We start from the raw sequence: 13,946 nt of genomic DNA, 5'->3' as shown, positions 1-13,946 counted from the left end.
CCTAATCCCCTCTCAAAATGTGTGTATAATTTCTCAAAGCGGGCTCCCTTTGTACTCCTCCAGAGCTATTGCGGATATTGCAATCCAGATGAAAACCAAAAGGCAACAATAGCAGGGACTTTTCGCTTGTGGACAGATTTCCACTTCGGGCCTCCTGCTTTGACTCACTCCTACCCTGGCTGCCTCCTAAGGTTTCAGGGTTTATTTTCCGAAAGTTCGGAGAGAGAGAGAGAGAGGGACTTCGGACAGGCGAACAAAAACATAACGCGCAGACCTTCGAAAAACCAATGCGGTGAATTACGAAAGAATAAAAAAAAAAAAGGAGAAAAAATGAACGCCACTCCCAAAACACCCACGAGAGAGGAATAAATAGCAAAGTCGAAACGCGAAGGTACACTTAGGAAATCTGGTTTCCTTGACCACATCGTCACAATATGGATATACACGCGCTTATTGAATCCAGGCAATGCGGATCAGGAATAAAGAATCCCGGCTCTGCGAGAGCACTAAGTTAACCCACAACAAAGAGCATTTAGAGACAAGCTTCAGAGACTTGTGCTGCGCCATTCGGGTGCCAGGGTGTATAAATAGAGCTCCTTATTGAAATGATTTTTTGTACAGGTTTTTTTTCCCTCTCGTCTTAAAAGCGAACAAAGGAAAACTCAGTTTTTATGATTCACATGAAAACAGGGGAGTTTGCCGCTGTTTTCTGACATTATGTGCATGCATGTACGTGCGCATGCTGAAGTGAACCACACAGGCTCATTTTGGTTTTCCTTGATGCAGGCCCTGCTCGTTCTCCAAGTTTGGTCACTGGCTCTCTCCCAGACCTCTGCGTATAGTTGTGGGGGTACTTCTTGTTGACGTGTCCAACGAACAAGTCCAACTAAATCTGCACTCAAATTCGGACCATGCCAGTGGCTACAGTAGCAGCCTATGAGTGCTATGATACCCCGTGTGATTACCAGGGGTAAAATTTAGGATTTCTTTTCCACAGGCAGTTAATGGAGACTAATTACCATCTATAGCACAGGATGTGTAATGGCAGACATAACCAACGCTTTTATGAATCTCTCAGCCCTTTAAAAATCACCAGCACAACGACCTTTCACCTTTCATGATCCTTCTTCCAATAGTATCTTCTAAGAAAAAGCTGCTATTTCAAACACAGTGGAAATTGAAAGACTACTGTACTGTTTAGACAAACATATAACACCGCTTTTGCTGTGCATTTGGGTTATATTTCACTGTTAGATTGACAGTTTTGTAGCGATGCACCACCGCAAAGTAAACACTCTGCGCTGGCCTGCTGCCTGAGGGCTTTGTGGCTTTTTGACGATGCATCGATCCAATGTCGGCATGGAAACAGCTGAATGAATCCATCGTTTTTCTCATTGAAAGTTTGTAGTTCTCAAGATTACGGGATCAAGGAAGACTAAATTTCCTCTTAATGTCACACTTGTCTCTTTTTCCTATGCGGTATTTAACCTTTAGTTAGAGAACAAGTTTGGAGAACCTGTTGTCATTTAAAATGTCGACAATTTCTGTGAGATACACTAGTGTTTGTTCAATGAATGTCAATCACAAATAACAGTCATTAAGAAATCATAATTGATGTTTAATTAAGAAAATACTGAGATATAGAAATGACAGCTGTGTATAGAAAATGTATAAATAATAATAATTTGTTTGAGTTTACCTAAGTTTACCTTAACTTGCTATTTACATCAGAATGAAACTTGTAATACTAAAAACAAAACCCCAGGAAAGTCCAATCAAATATTTTCACAAGGTTATATTTCCAAGAAAGCAGTTGTTATATAAACACAGGTTATATCCATTTTACAAGACTTGCCTGTTATCAAAAACGTAATCTTAATCACAAGCAAGACTAATTTTGCAGTTATTCGAGGTCGAGTTCACTGAATGGTTGCCATGTCAAAGGCAGGTGCACATTTTTCATGTGTTATTCTTCAGTATGTGTCATTCTTTTCAGTCTGTTAATCAAACTTTCTGCCAAAATGACATGTCCAATTTACATGAAGTAACAGATAGGACTACTACATTGTACACTCAGTGATGACACCTGAAGGTGGGAGGACTAAATAACACATAGGTCAAGTATTGAAAAGAGGGATCAAATAATCACATTGCTACTAGATGGTTAAAACCAAATCAAAAATAAAAAAAATAAAAAAAATCATCCTCATTTGAACATATGCCCTCCAGAGCTTTCTCTCCTGTATGAAAAACAGGAAAAAAAAAAAAACCTTTCACATCCACAGATGATGTTAATTTGGTGTGGTTTAGAGAGTAATTTATATCAAAAAGATCCACAAAAACCAGGCAGTTTCTTAATTAGGCGCCTCTGAAGAGAGGGACGGAGGAAGAGAGAGTGATGGTTGAGGGTGGAGGAAAGAAAAAAGATCACATCTGTATATTTGGGTGTGGTGTATACAGCCTATGACTTTCTCTGACTCTGACCTGCACACAATCCTGTGAAATAAAGTATACGCTGTGTCATGCTTTTCTCTTTGACACAGAATAAAAGTGCTTGGTGAGAAACGTTGATTTAGAAAAACACCTTCCCTGGAATACAGCAACAAAAATAAAATGGGTCAATCCATAGATGTAATGATCACTTTTGATGTTGTTCCTGGCTATATTCTTCTCGGTCGAGGTACTGGCCGTGTGCCAGCCTATGATATTTATCCATTAGTGGCATCTTCCCCAAGCCATGCTTCTTTTACAAGGATTATCACATGAGGTGTGCAGTGTTTCTGCTCGCAACCTAGGATTAGATCGCGTGGAACATCCAAGAAATACAACAACAACAACAGCCGCGGTTTGATTAGTTAACAATCTGAGTAATAGAGAACCTGGCAGGGCTTGCCAAACAGACGCTACCCCTCCCCAGCCCCACAACCCCCCACCCACCCAGCGCACGCCAAAGGGTACGCTCCACGGTGCGGGCCGGCTAAGGTCCTGAAATGAGTCATCTGGGGGCAGTGGGACCACCTGCGCAGGAGGTAAACGCAACATGGAGAGAGGGTAACTCTCCCCGGGGAGAAGGAGTTTGCCACATGGCCCGCGCACGCTGCCAGCCTGGCCGACGCCGAGCGGGCCCGGCGCCGGGCCCTCGAAGCTGGCGGATTAATACGCCGTCGTGTCTGCCGGTGAGAGAGAGCGGATACGAGCGATGCCTTTACCGCCGAGCGTTTTCTTTTCTGAGCCACGCGTGATGCCCACCCCCTTTTCAACAGAAGAGGAAAATGCCCCATCTTATCAAAAGCATGAATATTTTGCAGTACTTTTTTAGCCATTAGGTAGACAAGACTGTCCCAACATGTTTTTTAAATATGATGATTTCTCAATATCATATCAATCAATCAATATCACTAGCAATCAAATGGATGGGCGTTGGAGCAGTGTTGTAGACTTTATGATTAGGTTAGTTAAAAAAGTAATGCGGTGCCATTATCGACCAGTCAAGATGTTATTCCTTTTGGCGTTGTCTTGGTGACCATTCACCTACTATGGCATTCATGCTCACTGAGACCAGAGACCAAATGAGAACCACTTTTTATGTCTTTAGATTTTCTTATTTTACAAGCTCCCATGTTTGAGGGAGTTGTTGTACGAGCGGTTCCTTTCAGTTTGTTTTTGACCAGCCGGAGCAACCGCAGCACAGGTTATTACACACCACATTTTAAGGTTGATTCTGGCTTTTCTGTTCAGGTTTTCAGACCTGAAAATATACTGCATTTAGCCAATGATGTCATCCCTTTGCACGTGAAGACGATGGAACTGTTCTCCAACAAAAGCAATCATTTAACATGCGCAGCATGTAGGACTGGGGTTCGAGATGACGTTTTGGAAAAGACAAGACGCGTTTTGAACATGAGGAAATGAGGGAAAGCTCTTTCTTGGACGTGACAATTAATGTGAAAGTAATTACGAAGTGACCCGTATATCCAGCCAACCCCTCCCCTTGGGTCTCCAGGGTTTCCTTTTCCCAGGAACAATCCAGGAGCGGTTGATATTTGCAGTCCCATTTGCCTCTTGTGGGGGATGGTGCCTAAGACTGCCAGTGGTAAGAACTTCCCAGATGTAATATGTATCAGGGAGATTCAGAGATTTATCAGCTCAAGCTGTAAACAATCCCATAATGCATCAACTCTGCGGCAGCAGTAACGGTAATCTAAAATGGGCTCTACAGCAAGGAGAGAGTTTCATCACTGAGCTGTGACTGATGGCTTTACTTCAACTGCTTTGTTCTGCATTCTTCGGGGAACAAAATAATGGAGAAGCGCTATTCTGGCACTGCAGGACAGGCAAAGTGTGGACCAAGCAGTGAAAACCGCAGTATAAATGTTTTTGTTCACATGAACAGGCATCGTTGGTGAGGGAACTGACGTCCTTTTTTTCATTCAATGCTTCATGTTCTTTTGAGGTCATGCAGGGATGACCCATGTTTTTGCTTTTATAGGCAGAACTATTTAGATTGTAAAATGTTTCCTTGGAGGATGTGAACTGTTTTGGTGAGCTGAATTGTTCCGATAGAACAATAAAAAGGCAATTATCAATAGTGGCATAGCCAAGAACTGTGAACCCTGGAAGTGAAGTAAATCAAACAGGGCAGAGTTGCTGGTTCCTTCGATCTTCCTAATCACACGGTGAGCCTCACAGATACACTGACCTACAGTAACTACAAGCAGCCTCCGGGCAATATTTCTAAGATCCAGTAACTCTAGAATCTCCAAGTGTAATTTCAGCCTTATCGATGGGCCTAATGTTAGGATTATTTGAATATTTCAATCGAGCTGAGGATATTTGTCTAAAACCCCCTTGGGAATTTTAGATCCCCTGCGACCTTTAACTTGAGAGAATTAGAGGGATTTTATTACAGGATGGTCATGACTCTCTCTGTCTCCTTAGAGCTACGCCATTATGGATTACTATTACATGAGGTTTAAGGGTCAATAGCCGGTGAATTAGATTCAAATCAGTGCAATTAAAATGTGTAAAGGGCTTGGGAGTTCTGGATTTATTTTTCCTGTAGGTAATTATCGCTCCAATTTACATCTTTACATGCAATGAAGGAAAATAATTATCACACAGGGAAAGCAACTCTTTGACCACAGGTATTGTTGACTTCACAGTTTTTTTTCAGTTTTATTTTTCTGTTCTTAATAATATGCAAATTGGCAAGAAACACACAAGAAGCAAGTCATGCCTTTTGAGCGGACACGTTATGCACCTTAAGTGTTACTCACACTTTACACATTATCAATGGATTCATTTTAATATGTGGTGATTTACATGGGTCAATAATAATAATAAAGCCAATAATGGCCAAGAAACCACCAAGGTATCAGGATGACATCACATTCCTGACCTAGCTACAGTCCAAAGCTTTGTTGGAACAACCCTTTCAGGAGCAAAATGGAGTCCTAATCTAGGAATACGGGTCACATGGCTTGGTAGCCTGGCAACAGCTCCATGTTGCAGCTCCTCTAGAGTACCTTACGTGTAGCATTCGATCATTCATTTACTCAGCAGATACTCCTGTTTAATATGACTTGCAATGCATTTTTTAACACCACAGACTACTAATGCACTTAAGGTTACTATAGCTGCCTCGGTCAGGGCAACAACAGCTGTGCCATTCTAAGGTATTAAATGTGAAACCGTCCAGTTACAGTAGCCATTATAGTGACCCTCTGCATCTCCCTCTCTTAGCCACCATTCTGCACAGACTTGAATCCCATAATGCATCTACTCTGCAGTAGGCAGTTGAAAGAGTCAAAAGTTCAAAGAAAGAAGTAGACAGTCCCAATACCATTCCCTCCTCAACCTTTTACAGGAACTTCATAAAATTGTTTGTAATTTCACGCGATTCACCTTGCAGTCTCCAGCATCACAGTTGATGCACAGCAATTACTGCTTTCATGTGAGAGTAATTAAAACAGAACTTAGGGAGCTGCCGTATCTGAAGAACTGAGATGTAATGCAAGTCGACACGGTCATTCCATTGTTTACGGTCGCCGGGTTTGAAGCGAGGACGCTCGTATCACGGTTTTCATATCCATTCGCTCTTGACTGAGGCTTGGTCACTGTGCTTAATTAATTAGCAGTGCTCCCCAGGTTCTGAAATGGGGCTGATCTTTAAAAAGTTATATCTCTGACTTTCAAAGAGCTGGAAATAGAAGCAGGAACAAAGCAGTGGAGGTTTCTGAACCGTTAGTTCAAAGAAACAAGTTAATTAGTTTTCTCATATACAGCAGATGATATGATAAGAATGTATACAAATACATTCAGTGCAGGATGAACCAGGCTGTGTGACACATTACTGTACAGTGATACATGAGCGTTGTTAGTGGTCTTTAGAGAACTTTCTAGATCAAATGTCTTGCAGCAGAAGTGAGTACAGACATGCTCAAAACTGTCATGCACAAAAAGGAGTAGAATATGGGAGATCTTGCCTTAATTAAGAAAATAAGTATACTTTATTAGTAGAAGGTGAATGACTACATATTGGAAATGTAGAAATATTCCAGTTCTTTTGGGGTATGCAAATTAAGTGGCATGCTCAGTTTCACACATACTGTACCCATGTGTTTATGCTACACAATGCATGGCCATCTATATATCGCATACTTACCACTCCAGTAACCAGCTCAGGGTTTTTTTCTGGCAAACATTTTGTTCTCTGCTGTGACCTCTGACTTTTTACATTTTAATTAAAGTGCTCTGGGTTAGTTAGATGAAAAATGTACTATATGTGCTAAAACATTGTGCTGTATTATTTTTTTTCTGTGATTTGTGTTAAAATATTTATTTGGTATATAGGTGGTTCAGAACAGAATGGTAAAATAGATATTATATAGGTGTGACACTGTAATATAATGGTTAGGGAACTGGGGCGAATAGCACAACGTTATACTACGTGAAGCTGCTTTTCTGCAATTCCCATATGTGTATCTTTGAGCAATAACAGAAGCTTCAGCAAACCAACCAGTTATATGTGTATTGTATGAAAATAGTAATTAATGAATTAGTCTGTGTAGGTTTCTCTGGATAAATGTTGTGTGTCAAGAGCAGTGACAGTATTTGGGGTTTGGACTTACTTCTGCAGGTGTTTGAAGAGAAGTTTCATTGTGTCGTGGTTAGGCTTGGGAAGCTGATGTACCAGCTTCTTCATGGCTTGCACCCGTTGTTTATCATCCTTTGTTTCTGTTAAGAAAACCACACTGAAAATATTAGCAAGGATATTACAGCACAGTTTTAATCATGAGCATTCATCCATATAATAACATTGCTTGTATACAGAATGTCATTCCCTTAGACCTCAGAATCAAATCTGGCCCCTGGAGGCCTGTAGTGTTGTTGATGTTCATTCCTCCCCTCTGATCACGGATGCATTTAGACCTACAGTAGCAGGGACACCAGGTGAGTGGCATCTCTGGCCAATCAGTGACTTCAATTAACCAATCAACCAATTAACTATCAGCAGGGGCGGCTCTAGAAATGATTTGTGCAGGGGAAAAATATGAGAAAGGGCCCCCACACACACGCAAGCAAGCAAGCAAACACACACACACACACACACATACATAGCTGGTCCTATAGGGGCCCTCTGGACCTGCTAGTGGGAAAGCTTTCTCTGTTATACCGCCTTAGCCCCGCCCCTGACTATCAGGTAGAAAAGAACACCAGCAGCCCTCCTGGCCTTCAGGGCCCGATTTATCTATCCCTTCCTTAAAGCATGGGGATGATGAATCACTTCAGTTTTCTTTAAGGAATAGTATGTATTGTAATTTGTCGACCTACAAAACTATGTTTGGAAGTGTGTGTGCGTGTGTGTGTGTGTGAATTTCACGAATCTCAGTTTTGAAATTTATGTTTCTTTCCAGGTGAGGGAATGATAGCAAACCCAATAAATCACAGCCCATGGCTTACACCATTAAAAAATGAACTACCGAGCAAGGGTCTGGCACGAGGCGGAACCCGAACCTGTTAATACACAACAGCTCGAGTCAGCGATTCAGAGCCCCGAATGACAAACCACACCGCCTCCCCGGCTACCTTTATCTCTGCCCAGATCAGTGATTACTGCAATACAGAGAGGTATAGCAGCCATTATCATCCAGCGAGGACCAAGTAATCATAATGGTTCTCGAAGTAGCTACCTGCAGCACGCTAGCTGCAACATTTATCACGATTACTTTACAGAAGGAATCCTACCCTTTTGTAAATCTGGCAGGAAAATCACAACAAATTATTATTGACAGCTATGTAGAAAATTGTACCTTCTAGGGACCATAAGATAAGATAAATCAAAAAGTTGCGTCTCACCTCACAACCGCTCAAAGCTGCTGAGTGCGGGGTTCCCCCCCTCCCCCCCCCCCCAACCCCCTGTCTTTTTCATATTCCCTCATTTTATTTTTTTTTTCGTGAGGTAGTGGTGAACATTTCTGAGCGCGCTCCCAGAGCATGAATAACTGTCATGGCCTCCGTTCGTGCCGCTAATGTATACAAATGGGGAATGACTGGCGCGAATGCTGCGCTAAGTTAGCAGGCGATGAAGGGTGAAAATATATTGTTTTGGATTCTAAAGAAATAAATGCTAAAGCTAAGTAGGCCCTTTTTCCATGGGTCACTGTCGTGGTAAACTCTGTTATGCACTGCAGAGTTCTCAGAATTTTTCCCACGTCATTATTCCAGGACGGCAGAAAGAGTGCCTGGGATTTGTACACATCATGCACCGCTATCAGGAAACAAAATTGGTGCTACCAGAAAAAAAATGCAGCTCAAAACAACATTTGGGTGGATGCAGCAAGGGGATATAATTCAGCACTTCAAGGGCTGTTTACTTGTTTATTTATAATTGTGCACCTAAGTACTTTCCCTGGCTTTTATGACAAAAAATAAGTCGCGTACGTATGAACTACAGACATCTCAAATAATTCCCTACGTTTTGGGAATATGAGAGAGATTTCTCAGCTGTCACTCTTTCTCAGGAATACATGCCTCTCTGTTGATCCTCATGTTACTCTCTTTATTGCTGTGTTAGAGTTATTAATATTAATGCGTGACATTAATCCAGCTGAACACGGCCCTCTCGGACAGGCTTCTCTTTGCCTGACTGAGCACCTTGCTGTAGGTGCCTGCCAGCTTTGATTATCCGCACGCAGCGATGCCTCTGTTCTAAATGACAATGATCCCTGACAAGCCAGGCCACAGCGTAGCTCAATACATCAAGTCTATAATGTCAGATAATAGGAATACTGTTACATACTGTCTGTTATTACAGTTCACTTCTGTCTTGTAATCGAAGGGTAAAAAGCAGCTGCTTCATGAATGACTGCTTGGACAGACCACAATCTCATCTCACATTTTTTTTCTACAGATATTTAAAAAATAAAAATAAAAAAAAAGCTATGAGGATCACACTATCATGTTTAGGCTCATTTAATCATCCCCAGGATATTTACATCTATATAAAAAATAAAAATGGTGGCTCTCAACTGAACTGGTGGAAGTGAACTGATTGAATTTAACCATACTGGTGTGAGTGAACTGATTGAATTCACCTGAACTGGTGGAAGTGAACGGGACTGAATTCACACAAACTGGTGGAAGTAAACACACTGAAATCAACTGCCGTTAGTTGTATTTATGCCCATGCCTTGCTGTGTAATATCCTGAGCTGACTGCTCTTTGATGGATTGGAACAAGAGGCTAAAAGGTAACAGGGTGTCGAGAGACCTACTGTCCATTCAGCCTGCGAGACATTTATAATATTGCTTATTGCAGATTCAGCACCTTTTCTGTTTGTGTCCGCTTCCTGCAATCATTTTCTGCAATCTATAGTACTTTCTCACCTAAACATAATACAACCTGGACAAAAAAGGAACATTTAATCACTGTGTAATGACAAGGGGCACGTGTCATGTTTTAGATCTTAAGGATTAAAAGCTACAAGCCCACAGCATTGAGTGAGCTTCACCCCAAAGCCTTAGTTCTTTTTACATAAAAAATATTAAGGGGACCTATGGCTGTTTACCAAACAGTTCTAATTATCATTTAACAATTGATAGTAATTGGATGCAAACTTAATTTAGACTTTTTGGAAAGGAAATATGTGGGAAAAGTGTTAAAGCGGATGTGCCAAGCACATACTGGTCAATTGTCTGTTAAAGGATGTTTCATGACTTCTTTATTTGAAAAAAATTCAACAAAAAAAAATTCAACTGTGAGTTATAACGTATTGCGAAACAGTCTTGGTAGCTCTGAAAACACATACAAAATAAGTAACAGTGCCTGGATGTGAAAACATTTAACTGGGTAATCGGATGTGGTTCTGTCCAAGTGTGTGCTTGCAAATGGTGGAGCAGGGTTAAAGAAGAATGGGGGTGAAAGGGGGGGGGGGGGCACTGAGGGGTATCCAGCCCAAGGCTCAGTTAACATTCATCAGTCTAGCAGGGTAAGGCTGAGCGGGTTTAGATTTTCACAGCAACACCGCACCAACATTTCCTGTTCAGTTAGCTCTCCGATCCCTGACATCCACCTTCCCCCCTGATTCCTGCCCTTACCTGACCGGGTCAAACACTGAGAGTGCAGGGAAGCTAGCGAAGCGTCAGACTCACACCATGGAGGGCCCACAACAGATGCTCATGGCATTTGGTGTGTTTTTTTGTGATAGGCTGATAATCGCTGAGAGTAAATCTTGGGATTTAGCCCTAACGGCATCGAGGATTTGGACAGAGCGTTGGTCACGTGTCTTTTTCCAATTTACAGAACCTGGGTGTGCTGGCAAACCCAAACAGATGTTTGCGCTTCTCTTTCTGTTTTTTTGGACTGAGGATTGGTGTGTGGATGTGTCGGTGGCAGTGGGGTGATGATATTATCTTGGAACATTCATTACATCACCACTGGTTCAATTGGTAGACAGGCACACTTGCATTTCACTAGGATTAATACAGATTATTTAGAGAAAACTAAACTCGACAATTGTCCATTTAATGAATGTCTAATGAGTATGGGGATCATCAATGAGTAAGCATGGAGCACCTCACAAGCCTGTCCTCTGTGATGTCTTACATGTCTTATACGGATAGCTGAAATGTTTATTTTTATTTGGGTTTTGACTTCGTTGTTTGAGCTCCTTGGTTTGGGTAGTCCAGCAAATTTAGAAACTTGAGAGGAAATTCTTCCATGCCTCCTGTCACTTCAAGACAAGCAAAGTAGACAAAGGAAAAAAGGTCTACCTTTGACACAGGTGAGCCCTAATGGCCCCACAGGGACTGCTTCCATTGCATGAAGGCTAATGGCTAGACAGTAAGCAATTCAAAACAAAACCCACCCCTTTCCTCCCCAGTCTGGAATGTCTGATTGTATTTATTGGTGCTCATTCCTGCAATATGCAATACTGATTCAGGAGAGCAGCGACATGTGTGTGATGTCCTCTACAGCAAGGGAAGTCAGCTGCCACTTCTCCTCACACTACAGTCAACGAGTCAGACTCGCACGGACAGGAGTCAGAGGAAGACACTTCATGCATAGTTTTAGCAGGCAGACTTTTGTAAATAGCCCCGTCTGGCCACAGTCAGCACTGGCAAGGTCCGACACCAGACTGCGGGGCCTGTCCGTGCGCTAGTACAGTGCCTCAAAAGGACGAGCTGCCATTTGGGCCTTTCTGACTGAGGAACTGGCCAGAACCCCCCCCCCCCCCAAACCCCTCCAACCCCTCCCCCACCCTTGGCACGGCCCAGTCAAGTGCTCACTTTGAACCACCAAGACGGGTGATTGCAAGTGCCCTGTGACCTGGCATTGCAACAGGCAGCAGATGCCCTCATAGGCGCCAGGTTTCCAGGTTGCCAGGTTTGCCAGAACACGGTCTGTCATGGAAGGTGCAGGGCTTACCCCTTGCCAAAGGTGATTCCCAGCAGAATATGTCACAACTTTGTTTCTGTGTAATGATTTATTTATTTATTTGTTTTTTTGGTATGCAGTTGGCACTTTCTCCCATGATGCATCAGGGACTTTGGTCAGAGTACAAGATTAATTACAAGAATTGGAAGATTAGTAAGATGTGTTATTTTACTATTTCTTACTTTATTAAATATGATTGTGTATGATATTATACAAACACTACCACCATATAATGGAATAGTGCTCTCCACCCATAATATTTTATGGCAATGAAAGCCCTCTTGAATATAGTTCTAAGCAACTGCTAAATTAAAGAAAAAAAACAGTTATGCTACTTTCTAATAATAACATTTTACCCCTTCTCGCCACATTGGACACCCTTACCTTAGATACATAAAGATCAACTTGAAGAGGAACTAGCAAGTGAAACCCCATGTGTGCCAAAAGGGCGGTGCTCAGTTCATGTAACGAGTCTCCACATGGCAAATTATCACCGACTCATTTCCCCACTGTTCCCAAAGACAGGAAAGAGACCACAGAGGAGTCTCTTGTTCCTCTGGCTTCATCCTTTGGAGGAAAGGTCTTGTCTGCCTAAGGTAACACTGCTTTCATTTGCATCAAGACCACCTGTGGGAAATGAGCCCATTCAGACCCAGTGATTCATAACGAGCTCCGACTGAAGCTCTGCGGTAAACACGCACGGAAGGGCGCCGCTAAGATCGCATGGACGCGCCCGCATCTCATTAGCGCTCCAAACGCTCTTCTCTGTATTCTCCTTATTGAACAAGCAGGGCTTTTCCCTCAAGCTCTGGGGTGGAGCAGCTCATTCTTGCTGATCTTGGGGAAAAGGCCTCGAATCAGCAGCGATCAATCATCTCCGTCCCACTATGCAGTCCAGCCCGGCGCAAACCGTTCCATACAGCACACGACCAGCCTTATGCCGCTGAATCACTCTGTTTCTCTCAATCTCAGGTAGAGAATGTTAAAGAGCACTTCTGTCTCTGCAGCCAGACACACGGATTCACTAGCAGTCAGTGGATCTCTTGGTTCGGATGGGTTCATACTTCTTCTCGGTTGTTTCAAATTCTTAAAAGTTATGTATTTTCATCTCTTTCAGTGATACAAACATTTCATAGTTTCAGGCTACCTCTGTTCCCGATGTGTTCTTATTTCAGAGCGCGTGCCCTAAATTAGAGGACACTCTCAAGTCAGTTCACTGTTCTCTGCAGTTGAAAAGGAGTCAGAGGAAACCAGGAAGAAGTTTCATTTATTTTGATTTCGCTTCACTTAGACTGGTTTCAACTGCAATTTTCCCATGACAGAAGCAGGTAGCTTGCACTGTTTCAAGCAAACAGAACGGCCAGTCACTTTCTTTTGAGGTTTTGATTTGGCCCCAACAAAGAGTCCACGGCCAGATTAAAACCTCATTTTTTTCATCTCCGCTGCCTGTAGAACGGACATCATCCATTAATTATTCCTCCACTGCAGCCAGGCACGAACTGGAGAGACCCCTCTCCGGACAGATGGCGAGGACATCCTTATTTACATCTATCAGGCCTCACTTTTCAGGCCAGGTTACTGCTCCTCAGACAGATCTCTTTCCCTCAGCCCGAGACCCGATTGCGTTGTCAATACCCGAGGAGTGAAAAGCTGCTGCGTTTGCCATTTGTTTTCCTTTTTGTTTTTCATTTCTATTTTTTTTTTCTACTTCAAACATTCAATTCTCGGGCATTTGCTGCGCTTGCTCTCTTTCAGAATCCATCGGGGCTTTTCTGTTTTTCCAGAGTGTTCGGGGTCAGGGCTAAGGCTGCCACAACTGCTGATGCACACCGGCTTCTACCTTTTAACACCTATGACCATGCTGCTAATCTCCACAACAGGCCTCTGAAGGTTACAATATAAATTTGGGCCTTGTGAAATAGAGAAAGGATGCTATATTCCATTGGAAGATGTCCAAAATTGTATGTGGGAACTCGACTTATGATATTATACTGTTCTTCAGCAGTGCA

The 13,946-nt window shown here is 42.5% G+C and overlaps 1 protein-coding gene across 2 annotated transcripts in view; it reads right to left on the bottom strand.

The window, feature by feature from the left end:
* Positions 1-13,946, bottom strand: part of arhgap15 (Rho GTPase activating protein 15) — a 120,018-nt gene that overhangs the window by 9,303 nt on the left and 96,769 nt on the right. For both annotated transcript variants that reach the window (XM_064326658.1, XM_064326659.1), the window contains one exon: positions 7,131-7,236. In XM_064326658.1, coding sequence (XP_064182728.1) covers positions 7,131-7,236 — 106 coding nt within the window. The remainder of the gene's footprint in view (positions 1-7,130; positions 7,237-13,946) is intronic.

This window comes from Anguilla rostrata, chromosome 3 (genome assembly GCF_018555375.3).
Source record: "Anguilla rostrata isolate EN2019 chromosome 3, ASM1855537v3, whole genome shotgun sequence".
Taxonomy (NCBI): Eukaryota; Metazoa; Chordata; class Actinopteri; order Anguilliformes; family Anguillidae; genus Anguilla; species Anguilla rostrata.
This window is presented reverse-complemented; position numbering and strand designations above follow the sequence as displayed.